Source organism: Acipenser ruthenus, chromosome 57, assembly GCF_902713425.1.
Source record: "Acipenser ruthenus chromosome 57, fAciRut3.2 maternal haplotype, whole genome shotgun sequence".
NCBI lineage: Eukaryota > Metazoa > Chordata > Actinopteri > Acipenseriformes > Acipenseridae > Acipenser > Acipenser ruthenus.
The window spans coordinates 2,432,085-2,455,709 of record NC_081245.1 but is presented as its reverse complement, the minus strand read 5'-3'; the positions used below and the strand labels follow the sequence as shown (position 1 = coordinate 2,455,709).

The window sequence follows — 23,625 nt, the reverse complement described above, 5'->3', positions numbered from 1 at the left end:
CTTGTGTACTTTGTTTTTGGTCCCTTTTAAATGCTCTGTAAAGTGCCTTTTTTCTCTGAATATTTTTTTTAATTGATTTATTAAACCATTTTGGCCAATTTGTTTTAGATTTAGATTTAGTCTACTTTTGGGATGTAATTGTTTAACAATGACATTAGAAATGAGTGTAGTAAAGGAGAAACCATACTAATGGGGGCTTTCAGCTTACCCCATATAAAATGGGTAAACCTGGTAGGGAGCACGATGGATGAAATTGAAATGGTGGAAATGACAAATGACTGCTTCCTAACGCAATTTGTCAAGGCACCGACTAGAGGGGAGGCATGTCTCAATTTAGAATTTTCAAATAACAAAGACAGAATAACTAAAACACAGGTCAGAGTGCCATTGGCAAACTCAGACCACAACATGGTCTCATTTGAAGTGATTTTTAAAACCCAAAAAGTAATGACTAAAGCTAAGGTTTACAATTTTAGAAAAGCAAACTATGAAGGTATGAAACAGAGACTAACAGAAGTAGATTGGAGTAAAATAGAGAAAACATCCACAGAAAAAGGATGGCTGTTTTTTAAAAATGTAGTACTAGAGGCGCAAAACAATTACATCCCAAAAGTAGACAAATCTAAATCTAAAACAAAATGGCCAAAATGGTTTAATAGATCAATTAAAAAAAATATTCAGCGAAAAAAGACACTTTACATGCACTATCAGCATGGTTTTAGGAAAGGGAGATCATGTCTAACTAACCTGCTTGATTTTTTTTTGAGGATACAACATCGACAATGGATAATTGCAAAGCATACGACATGGTTTATTTAGATTTCCAGAAAGCTTTTGACAAAGTCCTGCTTAAAAGATTAATTCTCTTTTTAATTATTTATTTATTTTTTTATTTATTTTTTTTTAATTTAGTCGTCGCCAATTATTTTTACCCCGGTTTTCACCCCAATTTAGCATGCCCAATTATTATCTGTATCCCCGGCTCACCGCTCCTAACCCCCCCGCCGACTCGGGAAACGGAGGCTGGACCACGCGTCCTCCGAAACGTGCTCCTTCCAAGCCGTCATTTTTCGCACTGCAGATCCACAGCAACGCCACCAGACCTATAGTGCCGGAGGACAACACAGATCTGGCGGCTCCGCTGCAGAGCCACAGGGGTCGCTGATGCGCGGTGAGCCGTGGATTCCCCTGCCGACCTAAGCCCTCCCTACCCGGGCAGCGCTCAGCCAATTGTGCGCCGCCCCCTAGGAACTCTCGGTCACGGTCAGCTGTGACATAGCCTGGATTCTAACCAGCGATCTCCAGGCTATAGGGCACATCCTGCGAGGAGCGCCTTTACTGGATGCGCCACTCGGGAGCCCCCAAAAGATTAATTCTCAAACTGAACACAGTAGGGATTCATGGAAATGCATGCACATGGATTAGGGAGTGGTTAACATGTAGAAAACAGAAAGTACTGATTAGAGGAGAAACCTCAAAATGGAGCGAGGTAACCAGTGGTGTACCACAGGGATCAGTATTAGGTCCTCTGCTATTCCTAATCTACATTAATGATTTAGATTCCGGTATAGTAAGCAAACTTGTTAAATTTGCAGACGACACAAAAATAGGAGGAGTGGAAAACACTGTTGCAGCAGCAAAGGTCATTCAAAATGATCTAGACAGCACTCAGAACTGGGCAGACACACAGCAAATGACATTTAATAGAGAAAAGTGTAAAGTACTGCACGCAGGCAATAAAAATGTGCATTATAAATATCATATGGGAGATACAGAAATTGAAGAAGGGAACTATGAAAAAGATCTAGGCGTTTATGTTGACTCCGAAATGTCTTCTTCTAGACAATGTGGGGAAGCTATAAAAAAGGCCAACAAGATGCTCGGATATATTGTGAGAAGTGTTGAATTTAAATCAAGGGAAGTAATGTTAAAACTTTACAATGCATTAGTAAGACCTCACCTAGAATATTGTGTTCAGGTCTGGTCACCCCGTTACAAAAAGGCTATTGCTGCTTAGAAAGAGTGCAAAGAAGAGTGACCAGAATTATCCCGGGTTTAAAAGGCATGTTGTATGCAGACAGGCTGAAAGAATTGTATCTATTCAGTCTTGAACAAAGAAGACTACGCGGCGATCTGATTCAAGCATTCTAAAAGGCATAGACAATGTCGACCCAGGGGACTTTTTCGACCTGAAAAAATAAACAAGGACCAGGGGTCACAAATGGAGATCATATAAAGGGGCATTCAGAACAGAAAATAGGAGGCACTTTTTTACACAGAGAATTGTGAAGGTCTGGAAATAACTCCCCAGTAATGTTGTTGAAGCTGACACCCTGGGATCCTTCAAGAAGCTGCTTGATGAGATTCTGGGATCAATAAGCTACTAACAACCAAACGAGCAAGATGGGCTGAATGGCCTCCTCTCGTTTGTAAACTTTCTTATGTTTTTATATTCTTAAATCTGGGAGCTGTCGCTATGACTAAAGTAATGTGTTTCAGCCTCTGTTTCCCGAGTCGCCATGGGGTTGCAGCAGTGAACCGAGATAAAAATAATAATTGGGCTTCCAAATTGGGGAGACAACTGGGGTAAAAACCATTGGCAACAACTAAATTAAAAAAAAATAATAATAAAGATTATTATTAGTAGTAGTAGTAGTAGTATTATTATTATTATTATTATTATCATTATTATTATTATTATTATTATTATTATTATTATTATTATTATAAGAACATAAGAACATGGGCCTGTACTGCACCCCAAAGTGCTCCTAGAGACCGACTGGAAGGCTGACTGGGTCGTGGGGGAAGGTGCACTGCATAAGGATGGCAATTCACAGAATGCATTTATGTCCTATCTGCCAATATAGTCTGAAGACACTGGAGAAATGGTGAACACAGAACACTAGTATGACAGCACAACGTATGTAGCCCAACTGTGATGGTGAGGCCATCCTTCCCATTAAACATATCTTTCTGCATTCTGCCAGTATGACTCTTGAGAACTTGGCTGGTCCATGTTATTGGTGCTGCCCTCTCAAACTGACATCCATTTTGCTGGTGGTGAAATCATAGTAGTGTCATGCTTCTGAAAAATGTTACAGTTTTCCCATGGTTATACTATGCATTTAACATAATTTAACATGGTTTGCCATGTTTTTTAATATGCTCACCATACCTGAATGGCAAGGGTATTCAATTAGATTCACTAGCAGGCCAGATAAGTCCAAATCGTGGGGGGCCACAGGGCATTCATGATGTGTGTATCAGGGGAATTGGGTAACCACGTACAATGATATGATTTCTGATTGCCATTTAATAATACAAATACAAAGCAAACGTTTATAATCTTGAATTTAAAACTATTAAATTACAATGGATTAAAATGGATATCTAATTTACTTTCTTTTTGTCTAAAATTTTGACACCTTCTTGCACCATCTTTGTTTCTGAAAAACGACTGTGCAACAAGCATGCAAGTGAAGTAATGAAAACACATCAATCAGTGGCAGTGGCAGTGGCATGGCAAATTTGAGGGGGGCTACACCCCACTTCGTGTGGGAACGCATAAATCCATTCAAATCATTTTCAATAACAGAAGTGGACCAGGGTGAACAGCAGGCATTTAAAAAAACCTTAAGAAAGATAGAAGTTGTGTTACTGTTGTGTGTGTGTGTGTGTGTGTGTGTGTGCTACTCCGATTCTGATTGGATGTGTTATTACTCATGTTGTCTCAATCATGGCAGAGATTTCATGTAAAAAAAAAAAGTTTAAAACCCACAGCATTCGCTAAAACCGCCCAAAAATAGACAACGCGCTTAGCATCATTTTCTCCAGCAAAACGTAATTAAAAACAGACCAATTTTGCAGAAACACCACCCAGTTGGCAGCAGTGCCGCTGGATCTGATGGGCCAGATGGAAGGCTTTTGTGGGCTGGATTTGGCCCGAGGGCCGCAGATTGAAGAACAGTGCTCTATGGGATTTACAATAACTTACCTATGCTTTAACATGCATTCACTATGCTTTATTACTCTTTGCTATCATGTTATTATGGGAAACATTTATAAGGGTAGGGACAGGAGTGTAGGAGACAGAGCGTAGGAAAGATTAATCAAATGCTTGGAACTAGGCAAGCTTTGATGCGCCAGATGGTTGTAACTTTGTATCTGGGATGTGTTCATTCTATAAAAGTTTGGCTGACGGAGTTAAAAAAAAAACATTTTGCTTTCTGCTAATCCCGAGCAGACTATGTGACACAAATATTCTAAGATTTTGTCACACATCCAATTGTAGATCTGTGTCAAGTGAACACGTTATGCCAATATTTGCTACTCTGGGCAATATGCCCTTGTTACAGCCATGTATGGCAGTGGAAAGTCAAGGCCTTTGAAATGTACTTTTACTGCCAACTATAATCAGATCACACAAACTATAAAACATGCTGCTGATATTTCAATTAACTGTGGACACAGCACAGCTTACAATTACAGCTTACTGTAGGAAAATTATATATATATATATATATATATATATATATATATATAACATCACTACAGTCTTACTATGTACAGCTGTTAAAATAAAGGAGCTTTTAAAATAAACAAATCCCCTGGGCCAGATGAGATCCTCTCAATAGTACTCAAAGAAATGAAAGAAGTTATTTACAAACCGCTGACCAAGATCATGCAACAGCCTCTTGACACAGGGGTTGTACCGACAGACTGGAAAATTGCAAACGTAATACCGATCTACAAAAAGGGAGACAAAACCGAACCAGGTAACTACAGACCAATAAGCCTGACTTCTATTTAATGTAAACTTATGGAAACTATAATAAGATCTAAAATGGAAAATTACCTATATGGTAACAATATCCTGGTAGACAGTCAGCATGGTTTTAGAGGAGAAACCTCAAAATGGAGCGAGGTAACCAGTGGTGTACCACAGGGATCAGTATTAGGTCCTCTGCTATTCCTAATCTACATTAATGATTTAGATTCTGGTATAGTAAGCAAACTTGTTAAATTTGCAGACGACACAAAAATAGGAGGAGTGGCAAACACTGTTGCAGCAGCAATGATCTAGACAGCATTCAGACCTGGGCAGACACATGGTAAATGACATTTAATAGAGAAAAGTGTAAAGTATTGCATGCAGGCAATAAAAATGTGCATTATAAATATCATATGGGAGATACAGAAATTGAAGAAGGGAACTATGAAAAAGACCTAGGAGTTTATGTTGACTCAGAAATGTCTTCACCTAGACAATGTGGGGAAGCTATAAAAAGGCCAACAAGATGATCGGATATATTGTGAGAAGGAGAAGGATATTGCTGCTCTAGAAAGAGTGCAAAGAAGAGCAACCAGAATTATCCCAGTCTTAAAAGGCATGTTGTATGCAGACATGCTAAAAGAATTGTATCTATTCAGTCTTGAACAAAGAAGACTACACGGCGATCTGATTCAAACATTCAAAATCCTAAAAGGTATAGACAATGTAGACCCAGGGGTCTTTTTTGACCTGAAAAAAAGAAACAAGGGCCAGGGGTCACTAATGGAGATTAGATAAAAGGGCATTCAGAACAGAAGATAGGAGGCACTTTTTTACACAAAGAATTGTGAGGGTCTGGAACCAACTGCCCAGTAATGTTGTTGAAGCTGACACCCTGGGATCCTTCAAGAAGCTGCTTGATGAGATTCTGGGATCAATAAGCTACTAACAACCAAACGAGCAAGATGGGCTGAATGGCCTCCTCTCGTTTGTAAAATTTCTTATGTTCTTAAAGAACATTGCAACCTTAACTACGGCAGGACTACCATCCTGACATAATTAATTTAAAAACACACTCCTTATAAAAGAAAACAGATAAAGGGGAAAAATGCAGATATCTTATAATTATATATCACATGGTTAAAGCTATTTGTTGTCTTGCTTAGTAATATTACTAGCACAACGTGTGATTGTGTAGAAATGGGTTTTTGCAGGAACTATGTAACCGAATTTTGGTTGTTGTTGGGAACCACTGCTTTAGTAATCTACATGGATGTGGAAGCTTATAAAACCTGACATTTTAGTGTCCTGGGATGGCATATTGAAATCCCGGGACACCTTCCTCAAACCCGTTTTGACCCATGGAAAGGTGGCAACCCTAATATCTATAGAATAAAACGATAGCTTCATGAGTAGTAATTCCCTCCTGTGCATGATCTAAGTAATTGTGTGTGCCTGTGTGCATGTGTTTAATATTTAACTGAAAACAAGAAAGAAGTGAAAATTTGAATGGTGTCTGTTCTGTTCATTTTGATAAATGTTGCTTTATAAGCTATTTTTACTGGATGCATTTAGTTCAACCTGATAAATCCGATAGGGCCCTCAGTCATTAATTGCACAACATCTAACTCCCAATATGACCTGCCTATGAGGCATAAATAGAAGATCATATGAAATAACAAACTTAACTGGATCAGTTTCAATAAATATTGCGTTATCATCATAACCTTTAGCCAAATCTTATGGACACACGCAATTAGTAAATGGAATAAAGTTTCATAAGGGTTTGTGGGTATCTTTAGTGAGTAAAGTTTCATGACCTTATACAGAAGCCAGTTTTGCTGGGCTGGCAAAATGTTCTTAATAAAATCAGAAGCACAGAGCCTTCACCCTCACTGATAGGCGTGTCAAGTAGTGGTAAGTTGCTTTAGGTTTAAGAGTCTGTATTAAGTTGTTGTACTTTGATGGCAGTCTTAGAATAAGCAGCACAGCTAATAATACAGAGTGAATATGTTAATATTAGAAACATATATGGATTTAGCATTAACATGATTAGAAACACTGTTTACATGTTTGTAAGAAGAATTTGCAAACATAAACAAGTTGTTCAGATTACCCATTTGTTAAATAGTAGAACACGCTGAAAGAACTGAACTTATTTAGCTTAAATCAAAGTAGATAAACACATAGATATACCTCACAGTTTTATAATTCAGTGCTTTAAACACATTAGGTTATTATGAGGATGCTCTTTTGAAATGATAAAATAATGAAAACTCTTTCAAGAAAAGAATATATATATATATATATATATATATATATATATATATATATATATATATATATATATTATATTAGCTCAAAGAGCCTATATATATATATATATATATATATATATATATATATATATATTTACACACACACACACACACACACAAATACTACCATGGTGGTGGGATAATTAGCAAATTGAACATTTATTGAATTTGTGGAGTAAAGGTGCAGGTTGACATCCAGAAGAAGAAGTTAGTAATTAAGTTTAGCAAATAGACTTGCTGTTCTCTGCTCATATGCAGCCTAAAGTGTTCAAAATGCAGTTCTAAGTCTGAAACTGTGTTTGATTCACTATAACTGAATTTAAATAAATATTTCAAAGGCATATTGATCACTTTGCCGCTATATTTGGGGATTCATCTGTACCAGAAAATGCTAAGCTAGAAAAAATATGTATTATTATGTTTTCTTTTTTAAATCTATATTATTTTCATATATGAATTTCTTTACATCAAATTCCATAATTTCTTTAAATGGTTTGGTATTGTGTTTTAATCTCTAGATATTACTGCTAATATAATCCCACAACATTGCATAATTGCTAATTCGACAACCATATTTTTTGTTATGATTTACTTTATTGTTCTTTGTAAGGATATGTCAGCTCATTGTGGATTAGACTTGTGTTATCAATTTCGTTACTAGACATTGGGATGCGGGACATTTGTTAGGAAATTAGGACTGTCCCAAACATATAGGGACTGTTGGCATTTATGCTATTGAGTGTTATCTACAGTGACCGGGAGTCAGTATTAATGCACTGAATAAATGCTTAGGGGAGTCCAGAACAAGATAAAAAAAAATCACAACAGGAAGAATAAATTGCTTTTCTCTTATTATTTGCAGTGCTGTGGACTATTAAAATCACAATCTTCCTGCGCTTGTTGTGAAGGAAGGTAAGGAATATTTGTAAAATCTGAATGATAACATTAAAAGATAATTTGTGATGAGTCTATTATAACACCATGGTCTTGTCTTGGTGAGCCTGTTCCAGTTAAATAACCCCCATTTTTGTGATTGGCATTCAACGCTTTATATTTGTTGTCAATTCTCTCTGTATGCAGTCTTAATGTTTTTGGATTCCTTGGGTGGCTGAAGGTGTGTCAACCACTCCCTAAACCTTTATGTTATCTACAAATTTGACAAACTTGCTAATTATCCCCCAATCTAAGTCGTTGATGTAGATAAGAAACATCAGTGGTCCAAGGACAGAGCCAAACGGCACCCCACTTTATATACTGCCCAGAGAGAGGTTTCACCTCTTAAAGGTACTCTTTGCTTACTATCCACTATCAACCATTCATCCACTTGCAAGTACTTACTTGCATTCCCATGGCAAAATCCATATGTTAAAGGCAATACTTCATTTTGTATTCAGTGATTGGAACAGAAACATCTCCTTTTCATCTGCAGAGTTCTCAAGTGCAATATGTTGCTGAATAGTGTTGCTATTTTTTAACAAAAGAACATAATAAAATGTACGAATGAGTGGAGGCCATTTGGCCCATCTAGGCTCATTGGGATCCTAGTAGCAGATCACAGAACTTTGTCAAGTTGGGTCTTAAGGATCCAAATGATTCTGCCTCAACAACATGACTAGGTAGCCCTTTCCACACACACACACCACTCTTTGTGTTTCATTTTCTTTGTCTTATGTCAATCTCCAACTGTGATTTTCAACTCTGTCCTCTGGTCCTGGCTTCTGTACTGCACTGCTTGGTTTTGGTTAACGTTTTCCATGTTTGAGATCAGATCTATTGGACTTGGCAGGAGGGTGTCAATGTTACACCAAGAATGGAACCACATTGTTTAAACCAAAACAATTGAATTAACTTGTTACACCAGCTTACCACTGATCACTGGGTTTTACATTACTGTACTCCAGATATAATATAATAATGACCAACATGTTCAGTTTGCTGTCTTCATTATGCATTCCCACAGTAAACCGTCATCATGAGTACGGACGCAGAGATGGAGATATACGGGGAGGCGGCCATCTACCTCCGGAAACCCGAGAGGGAAAGAATTGAGGCGCAAAGCAAACCCTTTGATGCAAAAACTGCCTGCTACGTAGCAGATGCCAAAGAGATGTACTTAAAAGGTGTTATCCAGAGTAAAGAAGGTGGCAAAGTCACTGTAAAAACTCTGGAAGGACAAGTAAGTCACATTAGAGTAAAAACAGCATCTTCTTATTGGCTTAGATTTCTGTTATTTACTACTGCATTATATAAAAAATGGTAACCTGCTCTTTCCCATTACTTGGGGAGCATGCACTTTCCTTTTATATTTTTAACTAGTTTTCTAACTATATGTTTTAAAAAAACATGAAAATTGCATATTAATGAGGATATAGCCCAATATTCTGAGTACCAGCAAGTATAATATCCTGATACGAAACACATAAAAATGCTTAAACTTACATAGACAGTTACACCAATTGTGTTGTAAATATGTATGATATATTAAACCATTGCCTTTCAAAAACTCAGGTTTTTGTTTCTCAGGATTTAAGTTTGTCCTTTTTTTGCATTTCAGACCGTCACTGTTAAGGATGATCAAGTCTTCCCTATGAACCCTCCCAAGTATGATAAAATTGAGGACATGGCCATGATGACCCACCTCAGTGAACCAACTGTGCTGTATAACCTCAAAGAGCGTTATGCCGCATGGATGATCTACGTAAGAGTGTTCATTAAAAAATAAATAAATACAATCAAAAGACTATTTTCTTATGAATGAACTGTATGTAATATTCCATTGTACAATTTCAGACTTACTCAGGGCTGTTTTGTGCTACTGTGAATCCATACAAGTGGCTTCCAGTGTACGACCAGTCTTGTGTTAATGCATACAGAGGCAAGAAGCGTATGGAGGCTCCACCACACATCTTCTCTGTCTCTGACAATGCCTATCAGTTCATGCTTACTGGTAAGTATTTAAAAAACAAGCTGATTTTATCTGGGTTAAGTACATTAAATTCATTCCACCTGTTTCTATATCTCATGCCTTTTGGTGAAGTAATGGATTTCGTATATCATAAACAGAATGATTTATGAAGAGCATTGTTTTTGTAAATGACAATAACATGACAGAGGAAAGAAAAACATTGACCCCACATTTGCTCTATTACACATTATTATCAGGTAAAACTAGGTACTAACTTAGAAACAATCTTTAATCAAATTCTTAAAATAATTACCTTTACAGATCGTGAAAACCAGTCAGTCCTGATCACGTAAGTATGAGTAAAATTACAAACTTTATTAAAAAATAAATCTCTCAAGAAATATCATCTTAACATGTTTTTTTCTCTTGTATTCAGTGGAGAATCTGGTGCAGGAAAGACTGTGAACACCAAACGTGTCATCCAGTACTTTGCGACAATCGCAGTGGCTGGTGGTGAGAAGAAGAAAGAGCCGGCTCCTGGAAAAATCCAGGTTGGAAACTATTGTCGTTGACATCAAATAGTACAGAACATTCAACGGGTTCCAGTTCCATTATCTAACTCTAGGATTGTGTCTTATACAGGGAACCCTGGAGGATCAGATCATTTCAGCTAACCCTCTGCTGGAAGCTTTTGGTAATGCCAAAACTGTGAGAAATGACAACTCGTCTCGCTTTGTAAGTGCCAGCCCTTTTGTTTCCATTATATTACTACGTTAGGACTTTCTTAAACCATTAACCGAGTATTAGCATATTTATGTGATTTAATTTTATTTCCCTTAAGGGTAAATTTATCAGAATTCACTTCGGAGCAACAGGAAAACTGGCTTCCGCTGATATTGAGACATGTACGTTTATTTCTTCTACTGAAGTATCTCTTTACATTTGTGTCTTATTTTTAGACATTTCAAACTCTGACTGTAATACTTATTCATCACAGACTTGCTGGAAAAATCCAGAGTAACATTTCAGTTGTCAGCTGAAAGGAGCTACCATATCTTCTATCAGATCATGACCAACCACAAGCCAGAGCTTATTGGTAAGTGAAACTAAATCATTCTGTTAACTGGCTGATTGATCTGTCTGTGCTGAAATATTCTACTATGTGTTTGTTGCTTTTCTTCCTTCCAGACATGCTTCTCATTACCACCAACCCCTATGATTTCCCTATGATCAGTCAAGGGCAGATCACCGTCGCCAGCATTGACGACAAAGAGGAGTTGGATGCCACAGATGTAAGTTCCATCGATTAGCTTTGTTTAATGATTTTGTTACCCTTTTATGCATAATGTTGTTTTTATTATCCAGTCTGCCATTGACATTCTTGGGTTCACCAATGAAGAGAAAATGGGCATCTACAAACTAACTGGTGCGGTGATGCACTACGGTAACATGAAGTTCAAGCAGAAGCAGCGTGAGGAGCAGGCTGAACCAGATGGCACTGAAGGTAACTTTGATGTACAAGTAGAGACAATATGTGTGCTTTAAATCATACTTAAAAGCATTTGCTATTCTTATCACATCTATCTTAATTCCTTTTAATTTTCATATAGCAGTAAACTGAACTGCATTATGTTGTTGTTCACATTGTAGTCAATAGAATTTAATATCTTTAATATTGTGATCACAATATTAAAGAAAGCACGACTTGTTTTTGCTTTATACATGTATTATTATTATTATTATTATTTATTTCTTAGCAGACGCCCTTATCCAGGGCGACTTACAATCGCAAGCAAATACAAATACATTCAAGTGTTACAATATAAGTCATACAATGTACCATATTTGGTGTAGATAATGGGGGTTATTTTCAAAGGAGATCCACTGGAGGATCGCATTATTTTGGCCGTTTTTATTCTGCACTTCTGTTTTTTCCACTGATTCAGTATTTTCTAAAGCTGCAGAAAACACGACAGGACTTTATCTGCTAGTTTGGTTCATAATTTATTCTAACAGGTTCTTTTGGCGGTATATGTAATATATGTATATGTTCTATTTTCTAAAGACCAAAGTGGCAGACAACGTAAACTTCCACTAGTTAACTTTCCACCTACTTCAGTACAGTCAATAGGACTATCTGCCAGTAAAAAACAGAGACAAGTCAGACCGAGTCTCCCTGACATTCAACATGGATCCTATGTTAGAAGCAGCTGTGAGTGAGTGTGTGTGTGTGTGTGTGTGTGTGTGTGTGTGTGTGTGTGTGTGTGAGAGAGAGAGAGAGTGTGTGTGTGTGTGTGTGTGTGTGTGTGAGAGAGAGAGAGTGTGTGTGTGTGTGTGTGTTTGTTTGTGTGTGTGTGTGTGTGTGTGTATTACGATCCCAAGCTGAAATAAAACCTAAACAAGAACAAGTCAATTTAACAAACCATTCTGGAGGAAACTATAAGGTCTATAAATATACTACAGAACTAAAATGTTATTTAGGGGTAGAGACTGAGGTTCAACAATGATACAGTGCACACATTGCTCTGCACTTCAGATATACATTGGGTTTGTCTTTGAAAAGTACAAATAAAAACTTCAACAAGGAAAACGTGCTTTCTGTACGGTGCAGAATAAAGTAGTAAACATGGACAGGTGACGTTACAACAGAATGGTTTGTTAAATTTACTTTTCCCTGTTCAGGTCTGTGTGTGCTGCAATAAAAATGGTAAAGCACAAAACTTAAAAGTGGATTATTAGACAAGATAACAAAGGAAAGCAGATTCCATGTTAGACAGGGAAGAATATGTACGGATCACGCACAGGGTTTCCAGTTCTGGATACATACTTTGCAATGTTGCTCTAAACCCGATGTCAATGTTGCTGTGCATGCCATGTCTGCCCGCTGTTCTTGTACCACAATTCCGTGTTGGGCCCAGATAAATAGTTATGGGAGACATCGAGGGGTTGCCCTGTGTGAGCAGCCCAAGGTGATTTATCTACTGAAATACCTCTGTTACTTATTCAATTTTAGTTACATTTGTGCAAATTAGCAAATAAGAAGCTGGGATTCGAATAAGAAACTGGAATGTTATAAGAATCTGGGATGCAAGCCAACTTCAGCATTGTGTTAATGCAGTAATAAATAGGTTGCAGACATATGCTTTTTAATAAAGTGACCAAACCATCCACCTAATATAAACATGGTATTTGAGTAGAATTGTAAACAGGTGTTTTTAGTTTAAGTATGATTTATAATTGAGTGTTTAAAGTTGTGAATGAACATACAATAACTACAATACAAGCCTTAAATTAAAATAAGTTAGCTTTCATTTCTCTTCAGGGACCGCGTCTTCAGTTTAATACAGTATTCAGTATTTTGATGCATATGCGCTACTTGCTGTACCATTTTTTTAGCACTGTTCCTTTTTTTTAGTGCACAGTTACGATTTTGGAATGTTCTTATAGTATGCCTGTGCAATATTGACTTAACAATTAAAAATTATTTAGCACACTTTAGTACTTCTGAAATATATAAATAAATCAGATGGTTTGATGATTTTATTTAAAAGTGTATGTCTTTTTAATTTTTTTTCCAAAGTATAGTTTGACACATTTGGGGCTACCCTGGAAAATAATTCAAACTAGTCTCACTTTGACACAAAGGGGTGGTCAGATGTTGTTTTGGTATGTGTTCTTATTCAGGTCGGCTTTGGGTAAAGTAAATTGTCTGCACAAGCCGAATAAGATTTCGGTTTTCTAAAATTGTCAGTGAACGGTCCTCAAGGCGATGGGGTTGGCCTGAACCCAATGGGTTCATATTTCGGCTTGGGATAACTTAAAAAAAAATAAATATATATATATATATATATATATATATATATATATATATATATATATATATATATATATATATGCTCAAAGAGCCAGCTGCCACAGATTCTCAATGGGATTGAGATCAGGACTTTGACTGGGCCACTGTAGGACATTCACCTTTTTGTTCTTGAGCCACTCCAATGTTGCTTTATATATATACAGTGCCTTGCAAAAGTATTCAGACCCCTGACCAATTCTCTCATATTACTGAATTACAAATGGTACATTGAAATTTCGTTTTGTTTGATATTTTATTTTAAAACACTGAAACTCCAAATCAATTATTGTAAGTTGACATTGGTTTTATGTTGGGAAATATTTTTAAGAAAAATAAAAAACTGAAATATCTTGCTTGCATAAGTATTCAACCCCCACACATTAATATTTGGTAGAGCCACCTTTCGCTGCAATAACAGCTTTAAGTCTTTTGGGGTAAGTATGTACCAGCTTTGCACACAGTGTCGGAGTGATTTTGGCCCATTCTTCTTGGCAGATTTGCTCCAGGTTGTTCAGGTTGGTTGGACGACGCTTGTGGACCGCAATTTTCAAGTAGTGCCACAGATTCTCAATGGGATTGAGATCAGGACTTTGACTGGGCCACTGTAGGACATTCACCTTTTTGTTCTTGAGCCACTCCAATGTTGCTTTGGCCTTGTGCTTGGAATCCTTGTCCTGCTGAAAGGTGAATTTCCTCCCAAGCTTCAGCTTTTTAGCGGACTGAAGCAGGTTTTCTTGCAGTATTTCCCTGTATTTTGCTCCATTCATTCTTCCTTCAATTTTAACAAGATGCCCAGTCTCTGCTGATGAGAAGCATCCCCACAGCATGTTGCTGCCACCACCATACTTCACTGTAGGGATGGTGTGTCTTGAGGCATGGGCAGTGTTAGGTTTGCGCCACACATAGCGCATTGAGTTTTGGCCAAAAAGCTCTATCTTGGTCTCATCTGACCACAAAACCTTTTCCCGCATCGCAGCTGGGTCACTCTCATGCTTTCTGGCAAACTCCAGACGTGCTTTCAGATGGTACTTTTTGAGTAACAGCTTCTTTCTTGCCACCCTCCCATACAGGCCAGTGTTATGCAGAGCTGTTGATATGGTTGACTGGTGCACCATTACTCCACTCCCAGCCACTGAACTCTGTAGCTCCTTCAAAGTGATTGTTAGCCTCTCTGTGGCTTCTCTCACAAGTCTCCTTCTTGTTTGAGCGTTGAGTTTTGAGGGACGGCCTTTTCTTGGCAGTGCCTGGGTGGTGTGATGCAGCTTCCACTTCCTGATTACTGATCCAACTGTGCTCACTGGGATATCCAAACACTTGGATATTATTTTGTACGATTTCCCTAATCTATGCATTTGTATTACTTTATCTCTAACTTCTGTAGAATGCTCTTTGGTCTTCATTTATTCCTTCAGATTCACAGCCTGACCAATGATCCTTCAACAGTGGGGTTTTTATCCAGAAAATATGACAGCAACTTTAATGGTTCACAGGTGGAGGCCAATGGTAAGGTAATTGTGTCCTCGTTAGGGCAATTTCTTTCATTGGTGTAAACTGGGAGCTTCCACAGCACAGGGGTTGAATACTTATGCAAGCAAGATATTTCAGTTTTTTATTTTTCTTAAAAATATTTCCCAACATAAAACCAATGTCACCTTACAATAATTGATTTTGAGTTTCAGTGTTTTAAAATAAAATATCAAACATAACAAAATTTCAATGTACCATTTGTAATTCAGTAATATGAGAGAATTGGTCAGGGGTCTGAATACTTTTGCAAGGCACTGTATATATATATATATATACAGACGTGCTCAAATTTGTTGGTACCCCTCCACAAAAAACGAAGAATGCACAATTTTCTCTGAAATAACTTGAAACTGACAAAAGTAATTGGCATCCACCATTGTTTATTCCATATTTAATAGAAATCAGACTTTGCTTTTGATTTTTTATTCAACATAATATTGTAAATAATAAAACAAATGAAAATGGCATGGACAAAAATGATGGGACCGCTAACCTAATATTTTGTTGCACAACCTTTAGAGGCAATCACTGCAATCAAACGTTTTCTGTAGCTCTCAATGAGACTTCTGCACCTGTTAACAGGTAGTTTGGCCCACTCTTCCTGAGCAAACTGCTCCAGCTGTCTCAGGTTTGATGGGTGCCTTCTCCAGACTGCAAGTTTCAGCTCTTTCCATAGATGATTGATAGGATTCAGATCAGGACTCATAGAAGGCCACTTCAGAATAGTCCAATGTTTTGTTCTTATCCATTCTTGGGTGCTTTTAGCTGTGTGTTTTGGGTCATTATCCTGTTGGAGGACCCATGACCTGCGACTGAGATAGAGCTTTCTGACACTGGGCAGTACGTTTCGCTCCAGAATGCCTTGATAGTCTTGAGATTTCATTGTGCCCTGCACAGATTCAAGGCACCCTGTGCCAGGCGCAGCAAAGCAGCCCCAAAACATAACCGAGCCTCCTCCATGTTTCACTGTAGGTATGGTGTTCTTTTCTTTGAAAGCTTCATTTTTTCGTCTGTGAACATACAGCTGATGTGACTTGCCAAAAAGCTCAAGTTTTGACTCATCTGTCCAAAGGACATTATCCCAGAAGGATTGTGGCTTGTCAATATGCATTTTAGCAAATTCCAGTCTGGCTTTTTTATGTTTTTCTTTCAAAAGTGGAGTCCTCCTGGGTCTTCTTCCATGGAGCCCACTTTTGCTCAAAAAGCGACGGATGGTGAGTTCAGAAACTGACGTACCTTCACCTTGGAGTTCAGCTTGTATCTCTTTGGCAGTTATCCTTGGTTCTTTTTCTACCATTCGCACTATCCTTCTGTTCAATCTGGGGTCAATTTTCCTCTTGCGGCCGCGCCCAGGGAGGTTGACTACAGTTCCATGGACCTTAAACTTCTTAATAATATTTGCAACTGTTGTCACAGGAACATCAAGCTGCTTGGAGATGGTCTTGTAGCCTTTACCTTTACCATGCTTGTCTATTATTTTCTTTCTGATCTCCTCAGACAACTCTCTCCTTTGCTTTCTCTGGTCCATGTTCAGTGTGGTGCACACAATGATACTAAACACCACAGTGACTACTTTTCTCCATTTAAATAGGCTGAACGACTGATTATAAGATTGGAGACATGTGTGATACTAATTAAAGAAACTAATTAGTTTGAAATATCACTATAATCCAATTATTTATTCTCTTTTCTAAGGGGTACCAACAAATGTGTCCAGGCCATTTTAGAATATCTTTGTAGAATAAGCAATAATTCATCTCTTTTCACAGCTTCTTTGCTTTATTCTATGACATACCAAAGGCATGCAAGTATACATGATAAAATTGCTTTTAATTTCATCACTTTTCAGGAGGAATGAAGCATTATTTCAATGAGCTGTAAGGGTACCAACAAATTTGAGCACGTCTGTATATATATAATTGGATGTACACAAAAGGTTTACATGATTAAAGAAATTATTTATTTCAGGGCGTATTAGACTAAAGCCTGTCTTCATCTGTGTAGACAGAAAAAATCCTGAAATATCTGAAAATAATTCATATCAACTTAAATGTTCAAATTATGCAGGAAATGTGATCTTCCGGCGGATAAAACAGATGAACATGTTAGAAAATAGGCAGATATTATTTTACGGATTAACCTGTGGAAAAATTCAGCAGATTTTGCCGTTTCCACCGAAAATGAAACCCTTTCGAAAATCAGACCCCTTGTGTTTGGTTTCAGTGGCTGATGAAGTCAGTTATCTAATGGGACTGAACTCAGCAGACTTGCTGAAAGCCTTGTGCTTCCCGAGAGTTAAAGATATCGCAATTGCTTTATTCGTGTACTTCACTGTGACCATGAGCAAGTCACTTAACCTCCTTGTGCTCTGTCTTTCAGGTGAGATGTTGTTGTAGTGACTCTGCAGCTGATGCATAGTTCACACACTCTATGACTAATTATTATTAATAATACACCACAAAACGTTCAGCTTACAGTTAAAAATAGTTTGAGAAACACATGGGCTAACAGTTACGAAACACAGATGTAGATATCCTATTTAAACATCTAAGATTACCAGATGCCATTAATATGATTTTGTGTTTTGTTTCAGTGGCTGATAAAGTCAGTTATCTGTTGGGACTGAACTCAGCAGACTTGCTGAAAGCCTTGTGCTTCCCGAGAGTGAAAGTGGGGAATGAGTATGTGACCAAGGGGCAGACTGTCCCCCAGGTAATGTGTTTGCTCTCAACCTCCATGCACATTGCACAGAATTCAACTTCATAGTATTTTCATTTAACAATTAATCTTTTATCTTTTATTAGGTCAATAATGCTGTTGGCGCTCTGTCTAAATCTGTCTATGAGAAATTGTTCTTGTGGATGGTTATCCGTATCAACGAGATGCTGGCTACAAAGCAGACAAGACAATTCTACATTGGAGTCCTAGATATTGCAGGGTTTGAGATCTTTGATGTAAGTTTAATTTATCATACTGCTTATATATTCTTTACTACCTATCACATGTTTTATTATTGTTACTGATGCTATTCATATATTTTATACATGTATTTAGTTCAATAGCTTGGAGCAGCTGTGCATCAACTTCACCAATGAAAAACTGCAACAGTTTTTCAATCATACCATGTTTGTACTGGAACAAGAAGAGTACAAGAAAGAAGGAATTATTTGGGAGTTCATTGACTTTGGTATGGACTTGGCTGCTTGCATTGAGCTTATTGAAAAGGTATATAAAAAATAATCATCTTTGCACCATCCTTGGTCTCTCGCTATTCTCCTTCTAACACTTGAATCTTAATTTCCACTAGCCTATGGGAATATTCTCCATCCTTGAAGAGGAGTGCATGTTCCCCAAGGCCTCAGACACTTCTTTCAAGAACAAGCTGTATGACCAGCACCTTGGCAAGAGCAACGCCTTCCAGAAACCTAAACCAGTCAAAGGCAAACCTGAGGCCCACTTCTCCCTGGTGCACTATGCTGGAATTGTAGACTACAACATCAACGGCTGGCTGGAGAAGAACAAGGACCCACTGAACGACACTGTAGTGGGGCTGTACCAGAAATCATCCGTGAAACTCCTGGCCCACCTTTATGCCACTTTTGCAGCTGCAGGTGCTGGAAAAATGCCATACCTTCATTCACTTTTGAAATCACATTATGTGTGACTAATTTCATTACAGTAACACTTATTATACTCAATGTTCATTTTTAGGGCTTTGAGTGGTTTTCCTTTTTGACAGTGGCTGAATGCTACAAACAGAAAATATTGTTTTTCTTAATATCTAAACTTGTTTCAACACATCTTGGAAAAAAACTAACTTTTCAGGTAGACACTTGTTCAGTTCAAGCACCCCCCCCCCAAAAAAAATAGGAACAGATACAGGGACTCAATTTTGGAGTATTAAAGATGATTTTAGAATCAATTGTATCATATCAGTCTGAAGTTTATTCTTTGTATTTAAAGATGAGGCTGCTGCAAAGGGGGGTGGAAAGAAGAAGAAGGGAGGCTCCTTTCAAACAGTGTCAGCTCTTTTCAGGGTATGTGTTTTTGCTTTCTCTTCTGCAGTCTTGTCAGTTTATGTCTGTTCCTCCCGCCATTTAAAAAAAGTCTGCTAGTTTGTCAATAAGAAATGCTAAATGTATTATATATATGTCACTCTACAGGAGAACTTGAACAAACTGATGTCCAACTTAAGAAGTACCCATCCACACTTTGTGCGTTGCCTAATTCCCAATGAGTCAAAGACTCCAGGTAATTATACTATGATCATAAGAACATAAGTAGAACATAAGAAAGTTTACAAACGAGAGGAAGCCATTCGGCCCATCCTGCTCGTTTGGTTGTTGGTAGCTTATTAATCCCAGAATCACATCAAGCAGCTTCTTGAAGGATCCCAGGGTGTCAGCTTCAACAACATTACTGGGGAGTTGGTTCCAGGCCCTCACAATTCTCTGTGTAAAAAAGTGCCTCCTATTTTCTGTTCTGAATGCCCCTTTATTGTAATTTTAGGTTTAATGGAAAACTTCTTGGTCATCCACCAGCTGAGATGCAATGGTGTGCTAGAAGGTATCAGAATTTGCAGAAAGGGATTCCCAAGCAGAATCTTGTATGGTGACTTCAAGCAAAGGTATAAACACCATTGAGTGTTCCCTCTTTTACATTTCTCTGTGCAGCTATTAAAAGTGTATAATGACATGTTCTATTTTTGACATAGATACAAAGTGTTAAATGCAAGTGTTATACCTGAGGGTCAGTTCATGGACAACAAGAAAGCATCAGAGAAGCTTTTGGGATCAATTGATGTAAATCACGAGGAGTATAAATTTGGGCACACTAAGGTTAGTACACATAATGTCTTTACATATAGCATCACCTTGAAAATGTTAATGTACAGTGTGACAGGGTTGAAGCGTGTGTTTGTGTCTATAAATAAAGAGTGTGTATTTTGTATTTAAGGTTGGCAGGGACAGGGTTAATTCCATCCCTGCCAAATACAGATGTGGAATTTGGCAGTGTCTTGATTTGATAATTGATCATCAATCATGTCCCAGCCACATGGTACCAAAGGGATTCCAAATCCTGTGTTTGCAGGAGGGTACAAAGTTTTTGTTTGTTTTGTTAATTAAAGTGTGCACTAGCACTTTGAAGTGCAAGTCTCTGCCTCTGAGTCTGCTTGCTGTCTTTTAACAGGCTTGGCCGTGATGCTGTCCAGTCACACTTGGTGTCAGAATGGGATAGCGCCCTCTGAGACTCAGACTCAGGAAGCTGCAGTGAAATCACTGATGTGCACGTTATTAATAAAACAAACAAAAACACATGAACAAGGACCAAAATAAAAGGTTTAAACAAAACAAATCCCTACTTTGCAGGCTGGGCTGTGCCTTCAATGAAATGTATCCTTGCTATTTACATGTGCAGGACTTCCGCCCTGTCACATATAGCAACAATTCATTTAAAGGCCAATGTAAGCCACATTACACTTATGAAAGTCAATCATTTAGACAGTCTTTGTTTATTATATGATCAAGTTAACTTACCATTGAATGTGGTGCCGTGCTAAGACAAAACCATATTTTACTGTGAATCTCTTGAATACAGGTGTTCTTTAAAGCTGGTCTGCTGGGTGTACTTGAGGAGATGCGAGATGAAAAATTGGCCAAACTCATCACTAGTACTCAGGCTCTCTGTCGTGGGTTTCTAATGAGAACGGAATTCCAAAAGATGATGGAAAGGAGGTGAATGAAGAAATACAGAGGAACTGCAAAAACATCTGAACTACTTGATATATTTGAGTTATGAGCAAATTGTAAACATTTAGAACAGTTCTGAATCCCACACTACTTCAAGAGATAATAAAAAATAACCCCCCAGATCAATGTAACTATGTAATATGACTGGAAGCAGAGCTTACCAGGTATTAATATATAGTCATGACTACAGCACCCCTTGTTCTTAATAGAATCAAAAATCAGATTAACTAACGGTCCCCCACACTAGTTTCTTTTTTTAATTTGGTAATGGTCTTGTTCACAACAGCCCAGCTTATGAAGTAGCCATATGGTGCATTGTATTATTCATATTGCATGTAGTATTTAGTCAGCATGTGCACTTACATAAAATAATTATAGAAGTAGTCTAGAACTGAAGTTATTACCTTGTTCTTGTATTATAGGGAGTCCATTTTCACCATCCAGTACAACATTCGTTCATTCATGAATGTGAAACACTGGCCGTGGATGAAGCTCTACTTCAAGATCAAGCCACTCCTGAAGAGTGCCGAATCTGAAAAGGAAATGGCCAACATGAAGCAAGAATTTGAAAAGTGCAAAGAAAATCTGACCAAAGCAGAAGCAAAGCGAAAGGAGCTTGAGGAGAAAATGAATTCTGTGATGCAGGAAAAGAATGACCTGCTGCTTCAAGTCCAGTCGGTACGAGTCTGTTTTGTACTATGGCTTTTTAGTCCACATACATGATGTTACTTTCAATGTTTAATTTAGTCACAGCCTAGAGAAATGAATGATGTACCAGATTTAAAGTGTCTTCTTACGGATTAAATAAGTACAATTTATGGACAGGAGTCTGCTATTTGAAGATTGTGGAGACCCATAAAAAGTATTAAGTCAGGTTATAATTGAACTTTATTAACTATTTTATATACTTTCTCTTAAAGTAATTCAAGCACTTCCATTAGCAACATAGGCCGCAAATGTGCAGTTTTGAAAGGAACACAGGTATTAGCACACAGGTATTTTCTATTTAAAACATGAAACTGGAAGCTCTCCGTTTCTAAGCCTTATTCTCAGGTTATCTGTTTGCACTTCCTGAGTCAAAGAAAGCTTGCAAGGTTTCAGGCAGGAAATCTATAGTACAAGTGCCTGGTGCATTCATTGGTTAATCTACAAGCCTATTACCAGCAAGTTCCAATTAACCTATAAATTATTTATTTCTTAGCAGACGCCCTTATCCAGGGAGACTTACAATTGTTACAAGATATACATTATTTTTACATACAGTTACCCATTTATACAGTTGGGTTTTTACTGGAGTACATTGCTCAAGGGTACAGCAGCAGTGTCCCCCAACTGGGATTGAACCCACGACCCTCCAGTCAAGAGTCCAGAGCCCTAACCACTACTCCACACTGCTGGGTATATACCTATTACACAAACTCAGTCTTGCCGTGCTTTCGAATTACCACCTCCTGCCCAACCACCACCACCTCACTCCCAGCCTCGTCCTGAGGGGGGAAGTTTACAATGCTCCTCTGCCTAAACATTTTTGTTCACTGGGATGAACACATCTCATAGATTTATTATTTTATTGTTTGTTTTTTTAGCAGGCAGCACCGGGATGATCCAAGGGATGAGGCTGTGCTCCAATTATTTTTATTTGTATTTTATTCACCCATTGCTTGGTTTCAATGTTTTTGGAAATCTATAACATTTTGTAGTATAATAAAGGTGGTTATTTAACCCAAGATTGTCCTGACTGAAAGCAAGTTACTGGCTGAATGCATGAAAGTCAGTAGGGGCAGCAGCCATTGGTTATTGACAGGAACAAAGCCAGTGAAGGGGTGAGAAAACATAAATTAGAAAACAAAATTCAACTGTTAAGACAGTGAATCTCGATCTCTATCAAAGATGCTCTCTGTGGATTTAATAAAGTGTCTTATGTTACAGTTGCCTACTATTATATGGGTGGCAGTGTTTGCATCAACATGATCCCATTATTAGTGCCATGTAGTGGTTCGTAATTTAAAGCACAGAACTGGAGATTCATTTTTGGAAGTCGGGAATGGTCCCATTTTAACTATGGTATCTCACGAGATTGCTGGGGATGAGAGCACCACAAATACATTCACTGGTACTTATCCTTTCAGGTATTGTCAGTATCGTGCACATGTGCTGCACAAAATAGGTTATGCATTCAAATCTACATTTGTTGATAACAATACTTTTATAATGTCTTAATAGGAAAGTGACAGTCGCTCTGATGCTGAAGAAAGATGTGAAGGGCTTATCAAAAGCAAAATCCAGCTTGAGGCTAAAGTTAAAGAGATTACTGAGAGATTGGAAGATGAGGAGGAAATGAATTCTGAGCTGACTGCCAAGAAAAGAAAACTGGAAGATGAGTGCAGTGAGCTCAAGAAAGACATTGATGACCTAGAGCTTACATTGGCCAAAGTTGAGAAGGAGAAGCATGCCACGGAAAATAAGGTTAGGATTTTAACACATGACATGTAATTATT

General features: G+C 37.8%; 1 protein-coding gene across 1 annotated transcript in view; it reads left to right on the top strand.

The window, feature by feature from the left end:
* Positions 1–7,954: 7,954 nt before the first annotated feature.
* The window catches only part of LOC117971076 (myosin heavy chain, fast skeletal muscle-like), a 35,080-nt gene continuing 19,409 nt past the window's right edge, over positions 7,955–23,625 (top strand). Inside the window, exons 1-22 of the mRNA XM_059017578.1 lie at positions 7,955–8,004; positions 9,053–9,268; positions 9,647–9,790; positions 9,883–10,039; positions 10,319–10,346; positions 10,434–10,548; positions 10,640–10,732; positions 10,839–10,902; positions 10,995–11,093; positions 11,186–11,289; positions 11,363–11,501; positions 17,971–18,089; positions 18,182–18,331; positions 18,432–18,602; positions 18,685–18,988; positions 19,341–19,414; positions 19,541–19,628; positions 19,887–20,004; positions 20,092–20,215; positions 20,976–21,112; positions 21,550–21,805; positions 23,351–23,593. Of these exons, the coding sequence (XP_058873561.1) occupies positions 9,065–9,268; positions 9,647–9,790; positions 9,883–10,039; positions 10,319–10,346; positions 10,434–10,548; positions 10,640–10,732; positions 10,839–10,902; positions 10,995–11,093; positions 11,186–11,289; positions 11,363–11,501; positions 17,971–18,089; positions 18,182–18,331; positions 18,432–18,602; positions 18,685–18,988; positions 19,341–19,414; positions 19,541–19,628; positions 19,887–20,004; positions 20,092–20,215; positions 20,976–21,112; positions 21,550–21,805; positions 23,351–23,593 (2,931 nt within the window). The 5' untranslated portion in view covers positions 7,955–8,004; positions 9,053–9,064. The remainder of the gene's footprint in view (positions 8,005–9,052; positions 9,269–9,646; positions 9,791–9,882; positions 10,040–10,318; positions 10,347–10,433; positions 10,549–10,639; positions 10,733–10,838; positions 10,903–10,994; positions 11,094–11,185; positions 11,290–11,362; positions 11,502–17,970; positions 18,090–18,181; positions 18,332–18,431; positions 18,603–18,684; positions 18,989–19,340; positions 19,415–19,540; positions 19,629–19,886; positions 20,005–20,091; positions 20,216–20,975; positions 21,113–21,549; positions 21,806–23,350; positions 23,594–23,625) is intronic.